General features: G+C 35.7%; 1 protein-coding gene across 3 annotated transcripts in view; it reads right to left on the reverse strand.

Moving 5' to 3' along the window:
- The window catches only part of LOC120540316 (serine/threonine-protein kinase WNK2-like), a 205600-nt gene that overhangs the window by 83567 nt on the left and 100022 nt on the right, over positions 1-22011 (reverse strand). For all 3 annotated transcript variants that reach the window (XM_039770970.1, XM_039770969.1, XM_039770968.1), the window contains exons 10-15: positions 20466-20909; positions 20108-20311; positions 18169-18249; positions 12196-12245; positions 11814-11976; positions 6564-6680 (exon numbers count right to left, since the gene is read on the reverse strand). In XM_039770970.1, coding sequence (XP_039626904.1) covers positions 6564-6680; positions 11814-11976; positions 12196-12245; positions 18169-18249; positions 20108-20311; positions 20466-20909 — 1059 coding nt within the window. The remainder of the gene's footprint in view (positions 1-6563; positions 6681-11813; positions 11977-12195; positions 12246-18168; positions 18250-20107; positions 20312-20465; positions 20910-22011) is intronic.

Genomic DNA, 22011 nt, shown 5'->3' on the forward strand with positions numbered 1-22011 from the left:
TGACTGTCAATATACAGTATTTGTTTTGTGAGTGTTACTGAGTGTTGCTGTCATCAAGGATTTGATTATCATTATTTCTTTCAATCAGGTTCGTATTTGTAGGATGTGTTGTGTTCAAGTTACATTCCGTGTTTGTCAATCGTTGTAAAGATGACAGGTTTCTTTCATCGATTCGTTTCTTACTGCATCAATAAACAGCTCGTCTTCTTCTTTATCTGAGACCTGACACACTGCATGCACGGGTTTTTTTTTTTTTCTTTACACTGTCTTCCTTTAGCGGACATTGACTTTTTCCAACGTGTGCTTTGTTTCCGCAGTAGCTGGATTTATGAATATGCTTGTATGTATTAGACGCTTCATATTTTTTGCTGCCTTTTCAATTGTGTAATTCGGTTTTTGTTCAGCTCTTTGGAACTGTTGCTTTTATCTGTGCACTGCGTCAGTTCACGTGAGCCACGCGGTGTACATGCATCGAAGGTTCCCAGCTGTGCTGGTGCCATCTCGTGCTATGTCCATGGCTGTATTTAATGTTACCTTAGTCCTGGCACTTAAAACTTTCTCTCGCAGTTTCGCTGAGTTTGTGTCAAACACCACCCTGACCATCTCATCTTCCTCTCCATAAACACAGTCCTTCACCCGTGAATATTTAGTGGGAGTTTGCTATTGGATTGCCGCTGACGGACGGCCTTATATGGGCAAGCACTAAATTACAAATGCCAGCGGCAGCCTGTCTATGAACTTAATTTAAAGTGTAGGTTTACATCGTGCTTTGTTTCCGAAGTAGCAGAACTCATGAATATGGTTGTATATATCAATCGCTCGCTTCTTATTGTTTCGCTGCCTTCTCAATTATATAATGCATGTTTTCTTCAGCGCTTTTTGGAGGTCTTCCTGGTTTTCTATGTACTAAAAGCATTTGATTTACATGTCCATTTGAACAGGAGTTGTCATTTGAATATGTTTCCCCCCCCCCGATCTTACCTATACTCCATGGCATAGCTTTTCAAATAGTGACTTTTCATGTACGAATGTGTGCGTGAGAGGCAGAGACTGATTTGATCTCATGCAAGTGGTTACTGGAATATAAAATAAAAACACTTTTGCAAAGGTATAATGAAACAAGTGTGTATTTTGTTTATCTTATAAAAGCTTTACAAGTTTTATTTGCACATATTACAGTTGCTGAAAGAAAGACTACCTGCTTATCGGACTACCACAATTATATTTGTATATCTCCCATTCTCTCACTTGTCATGACAAAGAACATTCTCCTCTCACATTAGTAAATTCCAATGAAACACAAAAGAGCAGGGCGGAGAATAAGCTAAGATATTAGGCCAGAAAATTAAATTAAAATGGTTAACCCTATCAAAAGCAGCAACATTTCAGTGTGCAAACAGAACTACTAATTATTGGTCACTATATTGGAAAATCTTACTTAAATTAAAATATGGTGCTTGTCTTGAATAAAAAGGTGACTGGGAGCCAACAGGTCCAGATTTGGATTATGTGCAGAGACAAAATGACTTGATTCACTGAAGAGAACTACAATGTTCTTTGTTAGCAATCGTTTTCATTTTGACAGTTGTTTGTCTGTTTAATCTTTATTAACTGCAAGACAGATTCAGTCACATACCTTATTTGACATTTTTTCCTCAAATTATACAGGGCCAGTAAGGGACACATAATACACAAACCGTATGAGTAAAAAACTACTATTAAACAAACTTTTTTCATTGCAGCTCTTTGTAAAAGTAAAGCATCTCTGCTTTGTAAAGCTGTGTAACATATGAAGACTTTTTTTCATATAAACAAAGAGACATTTCCCTGGTTGATAAATCCAGCTAAATTCACTGCCATCAAGGCAACTTAAGAAAGCTTCCTTGCATAAAATTATTTTCTTTAAAGCAATATGCTGATGATTTCAATTACCATATTGGGTGATCATTTAATGTGAAAGCATGCTATTGAGTTAATAACAAACACAGGTTGATATGCACTTATTGACAAATTGTCCTATCAAGCAAAAGCTGCAGCTTACAGAGGCAAATTTAACTGCCTTTACAAAACCAAACCTCAGAACCAGACAGAATGCCACTTTAAAAATCTGATAAAGCAACAACTTATAAATTACATTGATAAGAAAATGGACACTCAAATGTGGATGAATGCTTACTTGAAAACATTCACAGTATAATCAAGCAATCACTGTGACATACAAAGAAAAATGTATAGCCATTTGAAATTAAAGCCGCTGCAGTATTTTTTTTAACTAGAAAAAAATTTGTAAGTAGCTTATCAAACTGAAAATATTCTAAAAAAATAACCAGATAAAGGTGCTTTGCTTTGAGTAGTTTAAGGATAATATAACCTTAACTGGTGGTATAAAAATACATATATAGACACCAAATATAAGCTTGATAAACGGGCATCCAATATAATCAGTCAGGCCCTGCTTGTGGCCCACAAACCTTGATAATATTTATTGGAACACTATGCCCTAGAGTTCCTAATAATGGATGTGGCCTTTATTGCATGGCCACTGTATTGCTATTGTTGGGAGTGCTCAAAAACTCTGAAGAAAAAAATATATTCGATATATATAGTTTTACTATTAGAATTAATTATCTATGTGATAATTAATACTGTTGCACTGTGAAAGCATATACATTCAGGGTCAGAAAAGAAAGCGTGAGCATATGTGTGATGTAGTGGGGGCAGCTCAAATCTTGCATTGTGCATGCATGAATACTGCATATTTTAAATCGTTGGCTAAGCAGCACATATGCAAAAGCAGCCACAATCTACCTACAGTATCTGCTAGGGGCACAGATATTGTTTTTTCAAAGAACACGTCCAGGGGAAGTAATAATTGAAACTTGAAATATGCCTTCATAATCAATAGATCTTTATTAAATTCTTCAAATCAAATGTGTAAAATGATCAAAATGTTTTCATTTATATTCAGTGATGTATTAAATTTTAAGGATTTGCAGGGTTGCCATTTTTCTTCCATAATAAGAAAAAAGGAAAAAAAACAAAAACATACTGTTTTAAAACTTTTTTTTTAGTGCAATGATGTCTTAACATCTGAAGTAGAAATGAAGACAACCATAAGCATTGTAAACTTGGAGTCTTCTTCATTGGTTTTAAAAATGATCGGCTTTATTTGAACATTTTGAAACATAGTAAGAATAGCCTCACCATACAGTCTATCACTTCTGCTGATAAGCTTTCTTCTGTAAAAGAAGTAATGTTCTCTTCAGACTGAATGTTAAATTTAAGCTTACCAAGCAAAGCTTCCTAACTGTACATCAGGCTTCTCACTAGTTACATCCTAGATAAAAACACAGGTGTTCATTTTTTTTATTACTATATTTTTTTTTAACTTGTCTATAAATATGCATTTTGTTTTGGACACCTTTGGTAGGTTGTCGTTAAATGGTAACACGGACACAGGAAGTAAAAATGTTAAATTTGAATACACAATGGGAAGTCTGAAAATTGAAAGTACACCTTATGAGAAGGATTTAGGAATCGTAGTGGACTCATCACTATCAACTTCCAAACAGTGTTCAGAATACATTAAGGTGGCTAACAGAATGTTGGGTTATATAGCAAAATGTGCAGAGTCCAAGTCAAAGAAGGTTATGCTTAAGCTTTATAATGCACTGGTGAGGCCAAATCTGGAGTACTGTGTGGAGTTTTGGTCTACAGGCTACCAAATGTACATAGCAGTTCTAGAAAAAGTCCAGAGAGGGGTGACTAGGCTGTTTCCAGGATTGTGGAGAATGAGTTATAAGGAAAGATTAAGACAGTTGAACCTTTTCAGTTTTAAGCAAACGGTTAAGAGAAAACATAATTGAAGTGATCAAAATTATGAAGGGAATTAGTACAGTGGATTGAGAGTGTTACTTTAAAATGAGTTCAATGAAAACACTTAGACATAGTTGGAAATTTCATGGCAGTGCCAGATCTAAACAGCAGCGTGGTGAATTGCTTGCGTACTGAAATGACTTTAGCTGCAGGTGGAAGTCCCATTTTACTTTATGGTGCCAAGCAGAGTGCAGCAGTCTATTAGCCAACGAAAGTGCTGTGAAGAAGCTGTCTGTTACAGTCCTGCCTTTGTCCAGTCTGATGGCAGTCACGAGATATCATATCTTTGATTGGCAATACAACAAACCGTTCTGAGCAGGGATCAGCCACAGCGCTGCTCTTGTGAAAAGAATGGAGATAAATGCCATCAACTCGGAGAGGGAGTTTGTTGTACCACAAGAACGTCACAGAGAATAAAACTGAATAATAAAACAAACAAGCTCTAACTTTTACAAGTAGCCAAACTTTACACCGGGTGTTACAGACTCAAATCAAAATGTATGAATGTATATCATAGTAACAACAATAATAATAGCAGCAGTTCACTACTCAAAACGCGGAGTGCGCGGTCTCAAACCCAGTACCTTTGAGTTACAAGGCAGCAGTACTTACCTCTCCACCATTCAAGAATACATATCAACTTCCTGTCAATAGACATTTGAGCTTGGGTTTGTAATTCATTGACAGCAACATGTAAATTGAATGATTTTTTGCTTAGGTTATATTCTTGAATAAAAGTGCACATGTTTATTTGATATTTGGAATAGAGTTTTCACACATTATACACTTCACGTCATAATTAGTATAACATGGAAAAAGTTTCTGCTTTAAGTAGGTGTTCAGCATTTCTTGCCTTGCATTTCATTTCATCCTACACTTACCCAGATCTTTGTAGACACAGCACCCACATAAAATGCATGTATTCCAAATAACGATATACTGTATTTTTTATTTACCCTATACAACTCCAGGAACCTCACATGCAAATGAGAAGCCTTTGCTTGAGCTGGGAGAACTTTTTGCCCAAGCTGAGCTCCATCAAGACTTCAGGGATTCTAGTTTTAAGGGTAAATTTTACGCAAACATTAGGATGTTTTTCTTTACACAGAGAACCACAGACACGTGGAATTTTTTACAAATTAGTGTGGTACAAAGTAGAACTTAAAGGACCTTCAATACTCAACAATGTTATTTTGTAGGAGTTACATCAGGGGTCCTCAATCACGGTCATGGAGTGCCGCAGTGGCTGCAGGTTTTTGCTCCAACCCAACTGTTTAATAAGAAGCACTTATTGCTCAAGTAACAGTTCTGCTTCACTTTAGTTGTCTCGCTCGTTAAGATTTTGACCCTTATTGCTTATTTTAGTCTTAAACTAAATACCAGCTGTATTCCTGGTTTTTAATTTCTCCTAATTAGCAATAACATGCAAATAACAAAAGAGATCAGCATTTCTCCATTTAGCTTGTTTCCATATACACCTCTGTGTGTATTTATCATGCACTATTGGGTTTAATTAAATACTTGGAAGGAAAGTGAAGAGAAAGTGAAGGACTGAGAATTATTCATGCATTTTAGCCTTAAAATCTGGATGATATCCTTTGAAAGGGGAAGACAATCTAGGATATAAGAATTACCTGACATAGAAGAGTTAAAGCAACTAACAAGCCATGAAATTAAATTATTGGCAAGAGTTACTTTCTAATTAAGCAACCGGGTTAGAACAAAAACCTGCAGCCACTGCGGCCCTCCAGGACTGGGATTGAGGACCCCTGAGTTACATGGACACGACCGAAGAGCTTAAATTTTTCTAATGTGCTAACATTGCTCTGCCCAGTCCTCCTAGCTGTTACCTGAGTAAGACTACCATGCGTGCTTTAATTTTAAACAAACCTTTCACCACACAGAAGTTATGTTGCATGCACTTTCAAAACATATACTTATTGAACATGGATCAGGCAAAATATGTAACACTGTAAATAATCAGACCAATGAACGTTCAAGACAAATTCTGAGCCAATTTTACGATACTATAAATACCACCCATACTTCAAACCAGGATATCGCTGGAAAAGAAGACGTTTTATTACCTTGTACATTTATTATTTTTAAAAAGGATATTAATACTGTATATCAACTCAACAAAATTCAAGTGCCTCATTGAGAGGAAAGTTGAGATGCTGTCAAGAGCAGAATTTGCTGGCATGGCAGAGACCGGAAATGTGATGGAAGTTTGTCAGGAGCAGACTACAGTAGAACAAAATAAACTATGGCAGTATTGGTCAGAAGCAGGACTGGAGGAAAAAAAAAAAGTTAGCATTGTTCTAACCTCTACATTCAAAAACAAAGTTAAAAATGAAGAATAACTCCCCATAAAGCACAAGTTAACTTGTGCATTTATAATGACCTTTCCAGGTACCGGTTACATGAAAACAATTATTTTTCTTGTTTGGTGGTACGGGCTATATGACTTACCAATTAGGTATTCCCAAATTACTCACATATGTATAACACATACATGCATACAGGTGTATAGACTACCTAAATTCTATTAATACCTAAGCTCATACGTTTCTCCCAGAGTATTAAAAGCTTTCAAACTAAAAAGTTAATTAGATCATCAGTTAACAAGCCATTTTTCTAATTTGTGCATTATTTCTTATTTCATTAGTCGAAATAAAAAAACTCACCATGTATGTTGCAATTTCCTCTGGAGCATCACCATCTAAATCAAACTTAAAAGTCACCATTTTGTGATTATGAGTTTCAAGCTGACACTCTACCATTTTGTCCCCTGTATTACAAACCTATAGACAAAACAGGGAAAAATAAATAAATGAGACATTATAAAACAAATATTAACAATGGTCAGATAATTTAAATGAATCACAATACATTATAATTACATCCATATTGAGATGTCACAAACCTAACTAAATGGCCAAATTTGGATCTAAACCTCTTGAATTCTCAATGTTTTATCATTTGTCAACAAATACTGTATATATTTTAATAAGCACAAAACACACCATAAGTATTGAATGATTTAATATACAGTACTTGGGGAAAAAAAAATATTTTACTGTAATTTTCACTTGCTGTCCCCAAACATTTAACAATGAGAATGGAAAAAAAGAAAAATAAAATGACTGTTTTTGTATACTTTGTTATTTTGCAACTTACATGTTGCAAACTGAATTCTAGCCATTACTGATGTACACCAAGTTACATCATGTTTAAAAGTGTACTATGTAATCTGCTTACACCATATCCTGAACCCGATTGCCACCCCAAGAAAATGTCAATTAATCTAACATTTTCCTGCAGAAAGCAGGAATATAAAAATGAAAAGGGGAGGAGGAAAAAGTGTTAATTCTCCGATACTGTTTTACATTCTCGGCCCAGGGGTTGGTTCCTACCAGCACCTGGTAGGTTACAATTTCCTATGTCCTTTAACTGGATTGAGTACTATCAAATATTGATTGCTTCACTGCAAACATTCAAAGTTGTAATCAGCAGTTAACAAAAAAGTCTATAATAATGTCTTCTCAACTGTTGTGACAAATTTCTACCTTTTCAATTTCATTGGCAACCCATAGCCAGCATTAAAGACAGCACTTGTCCTCATTGGGAAACAAACATAATTAGAAGAGCACTGAGGCAAAAGAAAAGGTAAAAGAAGCATGATTAGAAAATGGAAAAAAGAACCGCACAATGCTGTTAAGCATTTCACAGAATGGGGTATGGGTCACAATGGCGACTCATTTATATTTTTGCCTTTTTATATTAGTTTTTATTTCTATATTTTTTCTGACCTAACTTGGAAATTCAGTTTAGTTTTAGTTTTCCTTCATTGTGTATTTTTAGGGTTTTTTTTGTTTGTTTTTTATTAAAATTAAACATTCAATACAAGCAAGTAAAATTTTACAAAACTAGGTTCAAATCAAGTCAACTCCCACCCATAAGAAAGAAAGCTAGGCCAACATTGTGAAACTTTAATAGTAGAAAATATAAATAAGTAAATAAATTGAATAAAAAGGGGAAGAGAATCCACTTCAATTTAAAAGCTTATGCTAAAAATGTTAATTAGATCCTACCAGGTTTTAAAACCATTTTGCACAGATCCTCTAAATAAGTATTAAATTTTTTCCAATTTGAAGTAGTATATAATATCGGTTACCCACTGACTGAAAAGAGGCGAGTTAGGATTCTTCCAGTTGAGCAAGGTAAGTCTACGTGCCAATAGTGAAGTAAAGACAATTCCAGTTTGTCTTTCTCCACTTTAAGTCCATCTGGAGGTACACCAAACACAGCTGTTAGTGGATTAGGAGAGATTGCGACACCCAGGCTGTCTAAAAGGCATTTTTAAGATTTTGGTCCAAAATGTTAATTTGGTGCATGCCCAAAACATATGAACCAATGAGGCTGGGAACTGATTGCAATGTTTGCAGGTTGGATCTTGCCTTGTAAACATTTTGGACAATTTTAAACAAAACAGATGTGCTTGATAGATGATTTTAAGTTGAATGATTGCATGCTTTGCACATATGGAGCTCGAGTGAATTCTGTGCATTGCTGCGTTCCATTCCATTTCCGAGATGTTGAGTGAGATATCCTTTTCCCAAGATACTCTGGGATCTTTGAAAGGGATGGACTTTAAAATGTTTTTATATGTTACAGAAACACTGTCCGAGTCCTCAAGACTGATGAATTTTTTCCAGAGTAGAAGTAGGTGGGAGGTGAGGAAAGTTGGGCTGGTTTTGTTTAACAAAGTTTCTAATTTGGAGGTAGTGAAAAAAATGTGTTGCTGGAAGGTTAAATTTGGAGTGTAAATTGTTCACAGGATGCAAAGACATGTCTATGTACAGATCTCTAAGTGATTTAATCCCAAATGTTTTCCAGACATTAAAAGTTGCGTAAGTTTGAGGGGGAAGAAAAAAGTTTATTTATTTAATGTTTATTTAAAAAAGTACTCCTGCATTGATTACATATTTTGAATGAATGAAGCACAACTGGGTTATTAGTATATTGGCGATAACTTGTATTTACTGGGGTACAAACCAAGGGATATACACAAGTGCTGCAGGATTTTAATTTCTATTGCAGACCAGGTCTGTGTATGTTCATCCATTTGTATCAATGCCTTGGTTTTTATATAGTTTGTATATTTGCTGCCCAGTAATAAAACTGAAAGTTAGGTAGAGCCATGGCACCTTCTGCCTTAGGTCTCTGTTGGGTCGCCCTTTGGATGCGTGGATATTTTGAATTCCAAATAAATGAGGATATGATTGAATCTAACTTTTAAAAAAAGGATTTGTTGATTTAAATTGGAAAGCTTTGAAATAGAAGCTTAGGAAAGATAATCCTTGACAATGTTAATTCTTCTAAAGTGAGATGAAGGGTGGAAAATCTATGCAAGTCTTGCTTAAGTTTTTCCAAGTAGATAGCAAAATATTGTTGATAAAGAGCTTTATGCTTACCCTTTGGTATTTAAACTTATCTGCGATGATAAAAGGGAAGGTGTCCAATCTAATATTGTGTGCTGGAGAGTACACTGGAAAGAACACACTTTTATTCAAATTAATTCTGAAACCAGAAATTTTTTGAAATCCTGTTAGCTAAATTAATTGAGAATGTTTTATAAAATTCAGCAGGGTAACCATCAGGGCCTGCTGCCTTCCTGCTCTGAAGCGAGTTCATAGCATCTAGTAATTCTTATAGTGCCAGAGGTTTGTCCAATTCTTCTGCACTAAGATTATCTAGTTGTGGTATCTAATGCATCCAAAAAAATGCCTTAGGTTGTGTCTGGTATTCAACTCATATTAAAGATGACAAAGCCCTATAGTAGTCTCTAAATGTGTGCATTATTATTGGTCAATGATTTTGCCTCTGTCTGTATTGGTAATTGCTGGGATTGCACTGCGAACTTCCTGCTTGTGGATTTGTTGACCTAAGATCTTGTTAGCTTTCTCTCTGTGTTTTAGTTTTACTTCATTTTTTTTCATATATAAATTTCTATATTTATTAGTTTTAGTAATTTTGGCATGGTTAAATAGCGGCTATGGAGTTTATTTTGTGTCACAATCAGACAGAACCCCGTACACTTAACGGGTTTGGACAGGACAGGAGTGTAACATTAGTGGAAGCTTACTACACTACATGGTTTACTATCTGGTTTGTTTTTATCTGATTAAAAATAAGCATAATCAAAACCAGATATTGAATATGAACAATTTTATACCATTTTATAATTTTGCTGTTGTCACTTTTTGTAAGAGCCATTTTCCTAGTTCTATAAAATGTATGAATATTTACTAGATGATAATGCATAAAATATGGGAGGTTCCTAAAACCCCCGTGAATAGAATTGAGTTGGTATCTTCCTGTCATTTCTTAACAGTTTTTGAGTAAACAATGTTCTTTAGTAAGTGTTTTGCCTTGCCTTGTGTAAGGTATAGAGGCATACGGTTTTTTAACCGTGTCCTTGAAAGAATTCTTTTTGTGCTCGCGTTCGTGCTTATGCACGTCACTGAGCCTGGCGCATATCTAAGTGCCAACGGCCTAAGGGTCTTTTGAGTGTGAAGTAACTTGTAAATTAAAAGATCTAAGTTTTGAACCATATGTTTAAAGCATACAGAAGAAGAAATAAATAACATTTAAGTATAGAAATAACCAAAGCTTCATAAGAAAAACTAAGTTTATAGAAGATACATTGTTCCCTTTTTTTGCCTTTATTCTTTGTAACTATTTTTCTTTTTATTCTTGTATGGATTATTTACCTTTAACTTTCACTAAATATTTTTAAAAACGAACTTTTGGACTGAGAGATTTCTTTGACACACGTTTTACCCGTGCCTGAATTCACCTTATGCAAAGGCGGCTACACTTTTCATCTTTATCTTTTATTGCCCAGAACAAGCCAATTTGAAATGAAATTTATGTGAATTTTAAGGTTTGAGGGTTTTTTTTTTTTTACTCTAAATGTCTACAGCACACAACATATCCTGCTTCAAGACAATGTGCTTATAATGAATGCCTTCAATATTGCATTCAAAAATCTCCCATACTGGGCTTATTTTCTACTAGCCGTAACTGATCTATGATTCCATCTCAGACACAATATTTATAGACAGAATTTTGCCACCTGCAGGCTTGAAAAGATAACAAAAATTAGAAAATAGACAGGTGTGATCATGAAAATCATGGGGTCTTAGGAAGAACAAGGTTCTTAGGCTTGAATCATTGTGCAGAACCCACCTAGCTATACTGAGGGGAAACAGAAAAACAAGCATGTAGTGTCAAGGTTAGGGGTAATGAGACTTAAATAGCCCATGCATAATAACAGAAAAGAGTAACAGCAGGTAACAGGAGCATGGACAGGCACAACATGACAAACAGCACTGGAGATTGGGAGTAATATATACATTTTCTAAACCCACTTATCCAGAGCAGGATTGCAAGAAACCTGGAGCCAATCCAAGCAGGTTTGGATGCAAGGCAGGGGAAAAAAAAAAAAAAAGACTATGTTGAGATTAAAGTCGAAAAGTTTGGAGTTTGCATGTTACCTTGGTTGGTTTACTCTGCATGCTTCAGTTTCCTTCCTAAGGCATGGAGGATGGGGGACTTAGTGTGGGTAAACTGACCGTATTGTATATGTATGCTTGTATTCACTCTGCAATGAACTGGCGCCCCCATCCAGGGATTGTTCCTGCCTGGCTGCTGGGAAGGATGCAACGCCTATTGCAGAGTGTATGATTGTTTTTCAGTTATATTTAAATATGGGGAGAGTGAGACAAGCTCTTCAATAAGATGAGCTCACTTTGAACTGGTTCGATTGAACCCAATTTATTTTTCATCACTGTTTTTATACAACCCAAACAGAAGACAATTTAAGGTAAATGTGTTGTTAAGGACTCTGAGATATTCAACAAATTACTAACATTTAATATGGTAAGCTTGGCCTTGCTGGTCTTCTCTTGCCGGGAGCGGGTTCTGGTTGATCTGCGATGATGTCTCCTCACTTTACCTTCATGCTTTCCTCCACCAGGCATTCCATCACAGCCATCACTCATTTCCTTACCTGAAGCAACATCTGAATTCATGCTTGAACAAAGATGAAGAAGGCATAAAAGAATTGTCAAAACATAAAATAGGCTCTGTTTTAAAGACTGCAATCTCCCTATATAAAGCTTAAAAGGGAAAATAAGACTGGTGGTTAAAACTACAGATAATGATTACTTGAAAGCAGAAGGATGTTTGTATTTGTCTTACAAGTAAATCCACTGCTATTACTATTGTATATTAATATAAGAGTCTGTTTACCTGTCATAGTAACAAGTGTGCAATGGGAGAGATTTTTCTTGCAAAGAACTCTGCAAAATAGGTAAGAAAATACATTAAACACATATCAAGAAAAATAACTTTTAAACCAAAAGTTTAATTTGCAGAATTCATAACAAAAAATGAAGTGCTATGTCGATTTACAGATTCATTTGGGACGGTCATTTAGTCACATGTTGAGGTCTTTGCAATTGAGGCTCTGTGGGTCTGTCAGGGGTCATCAGTATGCTTACTTTAACTGCCTGTACGAAGCAGTACAAACCAATCTTTGAGTCTAAGCAGCCATGTGTAAGGGAAGGTGATGTAGGCTGAATGCATAAGAATTAGCTGATCAAAATAAAACCTCAAAGGCCCCACCAAGAGTCAGAAAATATTTGACCCTGCGAAATAACAGATCTTTTTTTTATTAATATTATTTACAACAATATCTGTCTTCTTTATGGAAGAAAAGTTTGAACCACCTGCACAGAACGATCAGAAACAAAAACGACATGGCAGCTACATGAAGTGCAAATTTAAAAGGGTACTATGTTGTACAGCTAATCAGTGCACTGGAGACTGGAACCTGGCGAGTGCAATTTTTTTTTAAACTTTTAGTATGTGGCCGTTTGTTGGATGTAGCATTACTACAGGAAAGAAAACAGATAAATGACTGCTACCTTTGCAACTCCACCAAATGCGAAGGTCAACTAGCCTGAGCATGCAGGATTTTGTTGGCTCTTTGAACTGGGGAATAGTGTAACAGATCAATTTGCCACTGACCCCAGATAATCAGTGTGAGCAAGGGCCACTGGTAAAATTATGCACGTAAAAGAAACTGATTACAAAGCAGCAGTGGAAAGAGTCTCAGAGCAGAGATCCAGATCTGGAACAGTGTTTGCAACAACAGTTTAGTGAAGGGAGACAATCAGACCAGTACATATGCAGCTCCACACAAGGAGGTTTGCCTATCCAAACAAGGACAGATCACCACCCAGAAATGCACCATTTAACATTCCTGCTGCATGATAGTGCAACACTTAATATCCTTGCTGTGTTATCAAATAGCACAGAATTCAGATATGAGTGCTTTGTTGTGTGGCACAGCGGACTAGGCCCCTGCAATAGGAATACATTTTGAAGAGTTTCCGTTCTGTTTTAAGAAAGTACAGACAGCCACGTAACACTACTGACAAGATGCATCAGTCAGGGATGAAAAGCATGAGCTGCAAGAGAGCCTATAAAATGGCAAAGTTACCAAAGTCTAAAAAAAACTTGAACTCCTTAAAAACTAGCAGCCCTTTTAAGGATCGCAGGTTAAATAAAAGAGCAACGTAAATGATCTACTGGCACTTGGCAATGGATAGCACCACAGCTCACAATATTCATTTTACTTTATGGAGGCACAGCAGTTAGCACTGCGGACTCACGGCACAGGTCACCATTTGGGCCACAATAATCAGTCCAGCATCATTTGCACACAATACCCTAACCCTAAGGGACAAGACCATTGCACCATTACAATCCACTCAAAACTAGTTTAGTTTCTCCTTTCTTATTGACTTTAACTCATTTAGCTAAACTCGAGGTGAAGCATATTTAGTGGGGTTCACTCATTATTAAATAAAACACAACGATTAAAATTATCTAAATGTTTTAGGTTTTAAACTTATTACTTTTCCTTTTTTTTCCCTGAAAAGCTATAAAAGAATCATCATCAGAAAGCTGAGGCAGATCATCAGAATTGCCATCCTCTGCAGATTCAAGTACAGCAAACACCTATATTATCATTCATATTTTTAACTTTCGCTTGATGGTCCTGGAAGAGGTACTTCTGATGCAGGTGTAGTTTTCTTTTCAGGAATATGGCTAAAGCTTTGTTTCTTTTTTATATCTTAGATATGTATGTATCAAGAATACAAGAATTTTTCTTTCTACTAACAGATAACGTTCTAAATTGGGGTCCATGTCTTCTAAATCTTTGAGAAAACATGACCATACAGTACAACTTTGTTAGACCTTTAATAATCAACAATCTTATATTCTCTTCTGGCTCTTGCTACCATTCTTGTTTTCATCAATTTAATCCAATTTCAGCAATTCCTCACTGATCAATTCTTCAGAAACAAGTTCAAGCTGCTGCATAATATTCTAATCACCATTCAGCTCTAAATTATCGTTAGCTAGTTTAGGAAGAACTGTATTAAGTCTAGAAACTTCCTCATCCTTCTCAAATTCTCTAAAATTATTCGCAAATCATTTCAAAATTAGTTTCCCCAATGCCAGTCAGGCAGTGGGTGGTTGTGCCACTCCATGCAACAGCAATGATTTTAATGGCATCATAGATATTGTATTCCTTCTAGAACTGTAGGAGTGTCTTTCCAGTATCATCAGTTACAGCAATTGCCCATTCAAAACATCTCCTCAGGTAATAAGCTTTGAAGACTGCAATTCCCTTCAATCCATTGGTTGTATCAGTGGCATTATTTTTGTAGGAAGAAACACTACTTTAATGCTCAGATGAAGTTCACCAGTGGGAGGTGAATGTCCTGGAACATTATTAAGAATTAGAATCACTTTAAACCCTTGATTTATGGAGGTCAAATATTGTTTAATTTCATTAGCATAACAGTTTACTAAACATCGTTGAAAATCATTTGGGTCATTCATGACGTTTTGTTATGGTGATAATACACAAGGAGTTTGGACTTTCTGTTTTTCTTAAATACTGTTGGGTTCTCACTATGCCAGATAACCAATGGTTTTGACTTGTAACCAGTAACATTTCCAAGCTGCAGTTCTTAAACACCTTTAAGTCAAATGCTGATTTGTTGATGGATTAAATATGTCGTATGGATAGTACGCCATTACCTTCTATCCATTCAAAGTTTCAGGAATGAGGATAATAGTTGATAAGTCTGCCTCTCGTTTGTGAAAATTTGGACACTCGTTATAATTTACAAGCTAGCATAGAAAGCTAAATTAGCTATGAGTTTTCTAAAGTATATACTGATGCATCAAAAAGGTCATAACTGTTAGGCAAAAAATTGCAAGAAAAGTACACCCTATCATCATATGAATTTCTGTATTCGGTTTGTCTTTTAATGATAAATACATTCTGATAAGTTGAGTAAGGACAAGAGATGTTTAGAGGTAAGGTAGTTATAGACCTTAATCATGGTACTAGTGTGTGTCACATATCACATCCAAGTAAGAGTTTCACTATACTCTGCACATGTGATAGTAATCCACTTTAATAAAAGGACAAGTGTCTGTGTCTGTCCGGTTGCTATGTCTCTATCATTCCAACAGATGGTGCATCGCAAACATTAACTGTGTTTTATGGAATCCAATACCAAATGGCATATAAAAGACATATGCATTGCATTTGTCATTCCAACAGATTGCACATCAAAACACTTGTAATAATGCATTTTCCTACAACAAATGTTTGGGGTGCACCATCTGTTGGAATGACAAATGAAATGAATTTTAATACAACATTCATTACAAAATACATTACAAGAGATAGTGAGATAGTAGCACAGGTAGTGACCCTATAAATCTATAAATACATACAAGTAAACTTCAATTTATTCCATATGTTCCACTTTGCCCCTAAATAAGCAACACTCAAACATAGGTAAAATGTGTTGGTTTGGTATTTGCTATCTGGAACGCCCTTGCCCATTCCCTTTTAGACCATTCAAAGTTTCAGGAATCCATTATCTTCCAAAGATTTCACATTCTGTCTTCACTGGGTAGTTAATCTTTTCATGGAAGACATGGATAAATGCTATGGATGCACCCAGTCACCAAAATTGCTAATACATACTGGACAAAAAGTACAGCAAAACAAAGCTTAAAAAAGATGGCTGACTAGTCTGAATAGTAATTATCATGACAAACAAATAACAGATAAACATCTGACATGGCTAAAAACCATGTATGAAAACTGTTCAACGTTAAAAGTAAACAACCAGGTTAGCTGGTTCATTCTGAAATGTTTTTTCCACTATTTTCAGCAGGTCTATGATTTTATGGGGTGAGGATGATGCTTTTCAAATCAGATGCCACCTCTAACCATACCTTTTTGACCTCATCCTCTCCATCTCCCAATTAACTTCCCCTTTTCATTTCTACCCAAACAACCTTAGTTCCTTCTTTCTTAGCACAACACTTATTACTTGTGCACCAAGTTTTTCTCTCATTCAGCATTCATCATTCCCTCCCTTTAAACTTAATCAGTTTCTTTCTTGTTTCCTCCTTCCTTTCATTCACCAAGTGGTATAATGTGATCCATCCAGACAGCCTTTACATACTGAACAAAAAGCCTTTAGTATAACACAAGTTTCATCTTCCACCAAAGCATCCTGGACCTCTGAAACTACAATGCTAATAACTCTGCTTTAGTAAAGAAGTTAACCATACACTGGTTCACACTATACTGGACCGATTGTGGCCAAAAAGGCAATCTGAACTGTGAAGCAGCAGTACCAACCACTGCACCACAGAGACTCCATAAGATCAAAGAAAAAAAGAACAAAATCAAAGATGCGCAAACATATATTCCATCCTCAAATCAAAGCTGAAATGCTGAAATCGTAGAGAGAGAAAAAATACGCAAGTCGTTTTATGTTGATTTATGTGGGAAACCGTTGCTTTGTGTGCTTCGCAAAAAACATTTATTTTAGGAAAAATACTCAGCCCTGTGGGAAAAGGAAAAAAAAAAAAAGCCTTAAAAGAGTTAAAGGCAGAAAATTCAAAGTTGCGTGTCATGATTGAAGCTGCCAGCTCATTCTATTTTTAAGTCACTCTCCAAACTGTCTGTGCTGAAGTTTTGCATTATTTTAAAAAAAAAAAAAAAAAAAGACAGAAATGTCTTGCAAATAGTAAGAAATCTTTGATTATTACTACTATTTGATAAGAGTCTCTTGTATTTGGGGGAGGTGGAGACATCAGAGGCTCTTTCAAGGTTTGTTTTCATTCTACTTATGGCTAATTAAGTGTGCATAGGACATGAACCTCCTTCTCTTATACGGACATTGAACTCTACCAGACCTGCACGTTTGCTAACAATCAGAGATAACTCATTATTTATGCTGTATATGTTTCATAAAAATAAAATTTGAGAACCTGAATTATTTGCTTATCTGTTAAGCTATTTAAATTGAGTTAACCTACTATACACAATATTAATGTACCTTTATGGCTTTACATTTTATAGCATTTGTTTTGACACAAAATGTAAAAAAACTGGAATGAATAATGATGTTATAGTACTTCACCAGCTGCCTTAACATCTTTGGTTTCTATGAAGTCTGCACATTCGGTTTATATCTGCATGAGTTTCGCTGCTAACTCCTAGTTTCTCCCAGTGTTCAAATTTGCATTGTGTCAGCCAGTAGACTAGCGGCACTAACTGCGAGCACGATTGTGTGCTCTTCATACTGCCCACCACTGTGCAACCATGCCTCTGAGATCAAAGAAGAAAGAACATAGTTAAGAGATGCGCAAGCTTCTTAACCAGTCTGTAATGCAAATGATCAGCATCATATACCCGGGAGTTGGTCCCATCCAATGTTGGCTGTTACACCACTGGAGGATGTCTCTTAAACCAGACTAATTATCAGTAAATAATTTGACAATCAAGGGCGAATATAAATGCAACTTATCAAGATCTATGTATCATTCCACAGAACAACATACCAAACTTTTTACAGAAAATAAAAAAAAACTGTCCATCAGGTAGCAAACTAAGATTCTAATGATGCACGTTTGTTTAGCTCACGGTTCCTTGGCGAATACTCAATGACACAGTCAATAGTTTCTCAAAATATTACTAACAATATTACTAGGCGACATCCTACTGTTTAATAACAGGAGAAGAAAACATTTTCTTTGTAAACAGAATACACCGAGAACAAAAAAAAAAAAAAAAATACAAGATATAGTTATTGAATAATATAACCATACCGCTTTATCAATCGGGGGGGTCTCAGGGTCATGCAGGGCATAGACTGAACCATCTCCAGCTTGTGTTGTGGCCCCATCAACCTGTGAACATATAGGGCAGTGCTTTTGATTTATCTTCACATTCTACAGATACATCTTTCTGTGTCAATTAAAATGTTTATAGAAAGAATTAGATTCATTTTTGAGATGTAAATCTTTTCCAGGTGGTTTTCCAGGTCATTTGATAATTTTCTTAATTTCCATGGGTTTTCCCCAATGTAAAATCATTTCTTCATTTCAAAGTTTTACATGTTATCAAGGATGCAACGGAACACTGACCTTTGTAGTCACTACTTCCATTACTATCATGATAAGTAGACTCTGAACTGACCCCTCACACCTTCTCTTCAAAGCTGAATTCTTCATACTTTGACATCACTGCATACTTTCTCAATGCTTACCTCACTACCTCTCATGTCACCCTGCCATATTCCTTCTGCAGATCTATAAATGTAGTTTATTCCTCTTTGTCAGATACTTGTCCTTCAATTTCTTCAAACAAAAAAGATCAATCTCTTGTTCTCTTCCCAGGAATGTAAACAAACAGCATTTCTCTAATTTACACTTGATGCTTGATTGTATTCTCTAGCATTCTCTTATCACCTTCATTACTAACTCTATAAGACTCACACTTCAAAGATCAGTTTTCCATTGTGTACTGGAATGACACCACCTTTATTTTTTTTTATGCTTTCAGGAACTCTCATGTTAAGCAATCACGTTGATGAGCTTCACCACATATTTTCCAGGAATCCTTAATCTTATTACTATTAATCACAATGACCCCTTTAACATAGTTCAAGCAATTCATTCCTACTACAGCACATCTAGCCTCTCTTTTCCAATATGAATAACAATCACAAAAACATTTCTCTTTCATTCTCCTAACTGCTTTTCTACCATTTTGGTTTTCTTACTTCTAGATAGCCCAGTGAGCTTTTTTGTTTTCCACTACTTTTTAAAGCACATCCTCTTTTCCTAATTTGCCACCTCTACCTTGTCATTCCTTTGTCTTAGTGTGCAATTTACCGGACCACAGACTTTTTCAGATTTCAAACAAACATTCATCCCTTCGTCCTTGTCAACCACATCTAATGATTCCGAAATGTCATTCATTCTTGCTACCAGTGTATTAGGAAATTTACTTCTCACACTACCCTCTAATGTCTGGACTATCAGCCTCTTAATTATCTTCATGTATCTGACTAAAAGCTCTCTAACAACTAAGAGACTACTAGATACACATCCTGTTCCATGGGCCACTGTCACATGTCACACAGTTCCTCACCAACAACTAGTCTCATATTGTATTCCTACACCACCAGATACATGTGTCCTCAACTTGTTTCCCTTCTTCCTTAACATGAAGTTGCACACAACCAGTTATTTCACATCATCAAACCCCACAATACTCTCATCCTCAACATTCTTGGTATTGAAGCTATAGCCATCAGCACTGACAAACAAACATTTCCATTCAAGTTTCCAAACTCTAGTATCACCTTCCCCGAGGCCTCCTAATCACAGAAATTCATTTTTCATTGACAGCATTAAAACAGTCAATGACCTGACTAAAACAGTTATAAAATGACCACAGACTGAACCTACACCGATAACTTACAACAAAAACGTTAACATGTGATAGATTACAAGCTAATATACAGAGCTCAGAATAAGAATAAAGCTTTATTGCTCAAAAGGTTGATGAAATTTAATAGAATGCAGACAACCCAGAGTATCTGTTGTATTCTAAGAGGAACATCTTAAAGGTTCTAAATACAGTTAATGCAATGTATTGCCAAAAAAAGAAAAATATAAGAATCAAAGAGTGGAAAGGAGAAAAACGTAACACAAAATGTAATGTTTGAGGTTTGTATTTCAACAACATGATAAACTTTACCTCTTGACAAATATCTACTGATGGTTGGTCTGACATCGTCAGGTTCTGATGAGGCCCATCTGCATGTGGGGCTGGGGTCTGCATAGTCTGGAGCAAGCCACACCCAGTTATTTTATCTAAATGAACTGAAGGCTGGACAGCAGTATTAGATGAGGAATACACTTGGATTTGTATGTGTTTTTCATCTTCTTTAACACTGGGAATCTAACAGTTCGAAAAGAAAATGAGAATTTAGGTAATACACAGAAAAAAATACACAAAGAAAAAAAAAACTCAACCATTAAAAGCCAAGAAATACAAGACTATAATAAACCATGACCCACAATGTGTCTTAGAAATCTGAAGCTGCAAATATTACCTTTCCAGAAATATCAGTAGCAGGTAGAGGGAGATTACATATTGGAGTCAGCTTCGGCTGCAGCAAAGGAATTGTATCACAACTGTGTATTACATTGACTGGAAGGGTATCATCAGGAGTAACCAATGATACAGCCGATGCCTGGATGTGCTGCTGTGGAAGAGTAATCACACAGGGCTGTGCAAGCACAGTAGGGACTTCAGAATTAACAGTTCCCATACAATGTAGAGTTGTGGAGTTCTTAGCAAGGTTTGAAGAGCCAATGGTTGGAGTTGCTTGAGAAACAAAGACTGACACTGGTTGAGGCACTGAAACAGAAGATATTGCTGGTCCAGAAGAGAAGTAGGGAGCAGACACAGGGGTGATACTACACAAGGCAGGTGGGAAGACATCATATCCAGGATGAGAAGCAAGAGCTGGAGCAACAGGAAGCTGCTGACAATACTAAAAAGCAAAACAAAGCACAAGAAATGCAGAGTAGAGTTGGTAACAAAAAAATGAACAATTCAGATGTTGTGCCAACTTGAACATTTATGAATGTTCATGTTAAGTTGCTGAATTCAATGCCAGTTTATCAGTCAATTATACCCGATTTATCCCAAGTTCAAAATGTCAATACCACAGTATACCAAATTCAAATCAATAATGCATACAAATACAATCTGCCCGTGTCACAGAATATAGATACAGAAAACCAAGAATTGAGAACAAACCAGAGATCTGAAAAGGCTCACACCATATTAGTTGCATACAACTAGATGGATGGCTAAGACACTACTAGTATGACTATTAGTCCTCTATATTCGGTAAAAAAAAAAAAGATCAGATACTAAAAGGGGTAAAAAATAAACATTTTGGGAGAGATAGGTCTTCAATTCAAAAGTTCAATGCAGTATGAACCAAGGCTATTATCATAAACTAAAATAAATGTGAAAAATATAAAATTGAACTGTAATAGTAATTTACATATAATACCAAGAGGAAAATCTAACTAATCAGTTGCTTTCACAGTTTTACTCTTAGCAGCAAATTTGAAGAGTCAGTCAGAAAGGTGAAATGCACCAAGGACAAATAGACTGGTACCTGTGTCAAACCGTGTAGAGGTCAAAACCAGAATGTCAAAAAAAAAAATATATATATACACATCTAAGCCCAGAGGTTAACCAAAAATTCAGATTTGATGAAGAATTGCAAAAAAATGTTAACCTAAATCTTCTGAAATCACCATTAACTGCATGCGGAAAGCTTTGCTCATTTATTAATCCAAAAATCTTGGATACCAGACACAGCCTGTCAACATCTTAAATATCTTTCAGCAACAAAAAAAAAAAAAAAACACCACACACTTTCATGTTTTACATGGAATCACTGAACCATGTTGCCAACAACAAAGCTGCCCAACAAGAAAGAAAATGAGCAAAATAAACTTAAGCATAAAATGTAACATTTTGAAAATGATCTAATTTTTTACTGACTACAGGTGTATAAAATTAATTTTAAAAGCATAGCACAAAATGTGGGAGAAAGTATTTTTTCTGCAGTGACT

The sequence above is a fragment of the Polypterus senegalus genome, chromosome 12 (assembly GCF_016835505.1).
Source record: "Polypterus senegalus isolate Bchr_013 chromosome 12, ASM1683550v1, whole genome shotgun sequence".
In the NCBI taxonomy this organism is placed as follows: Eukaryota; Metazoa; Chordata; class Cladistia; order Polypteriformes; family Polypteridae; genus Polypterus; species Polypterus senegalus.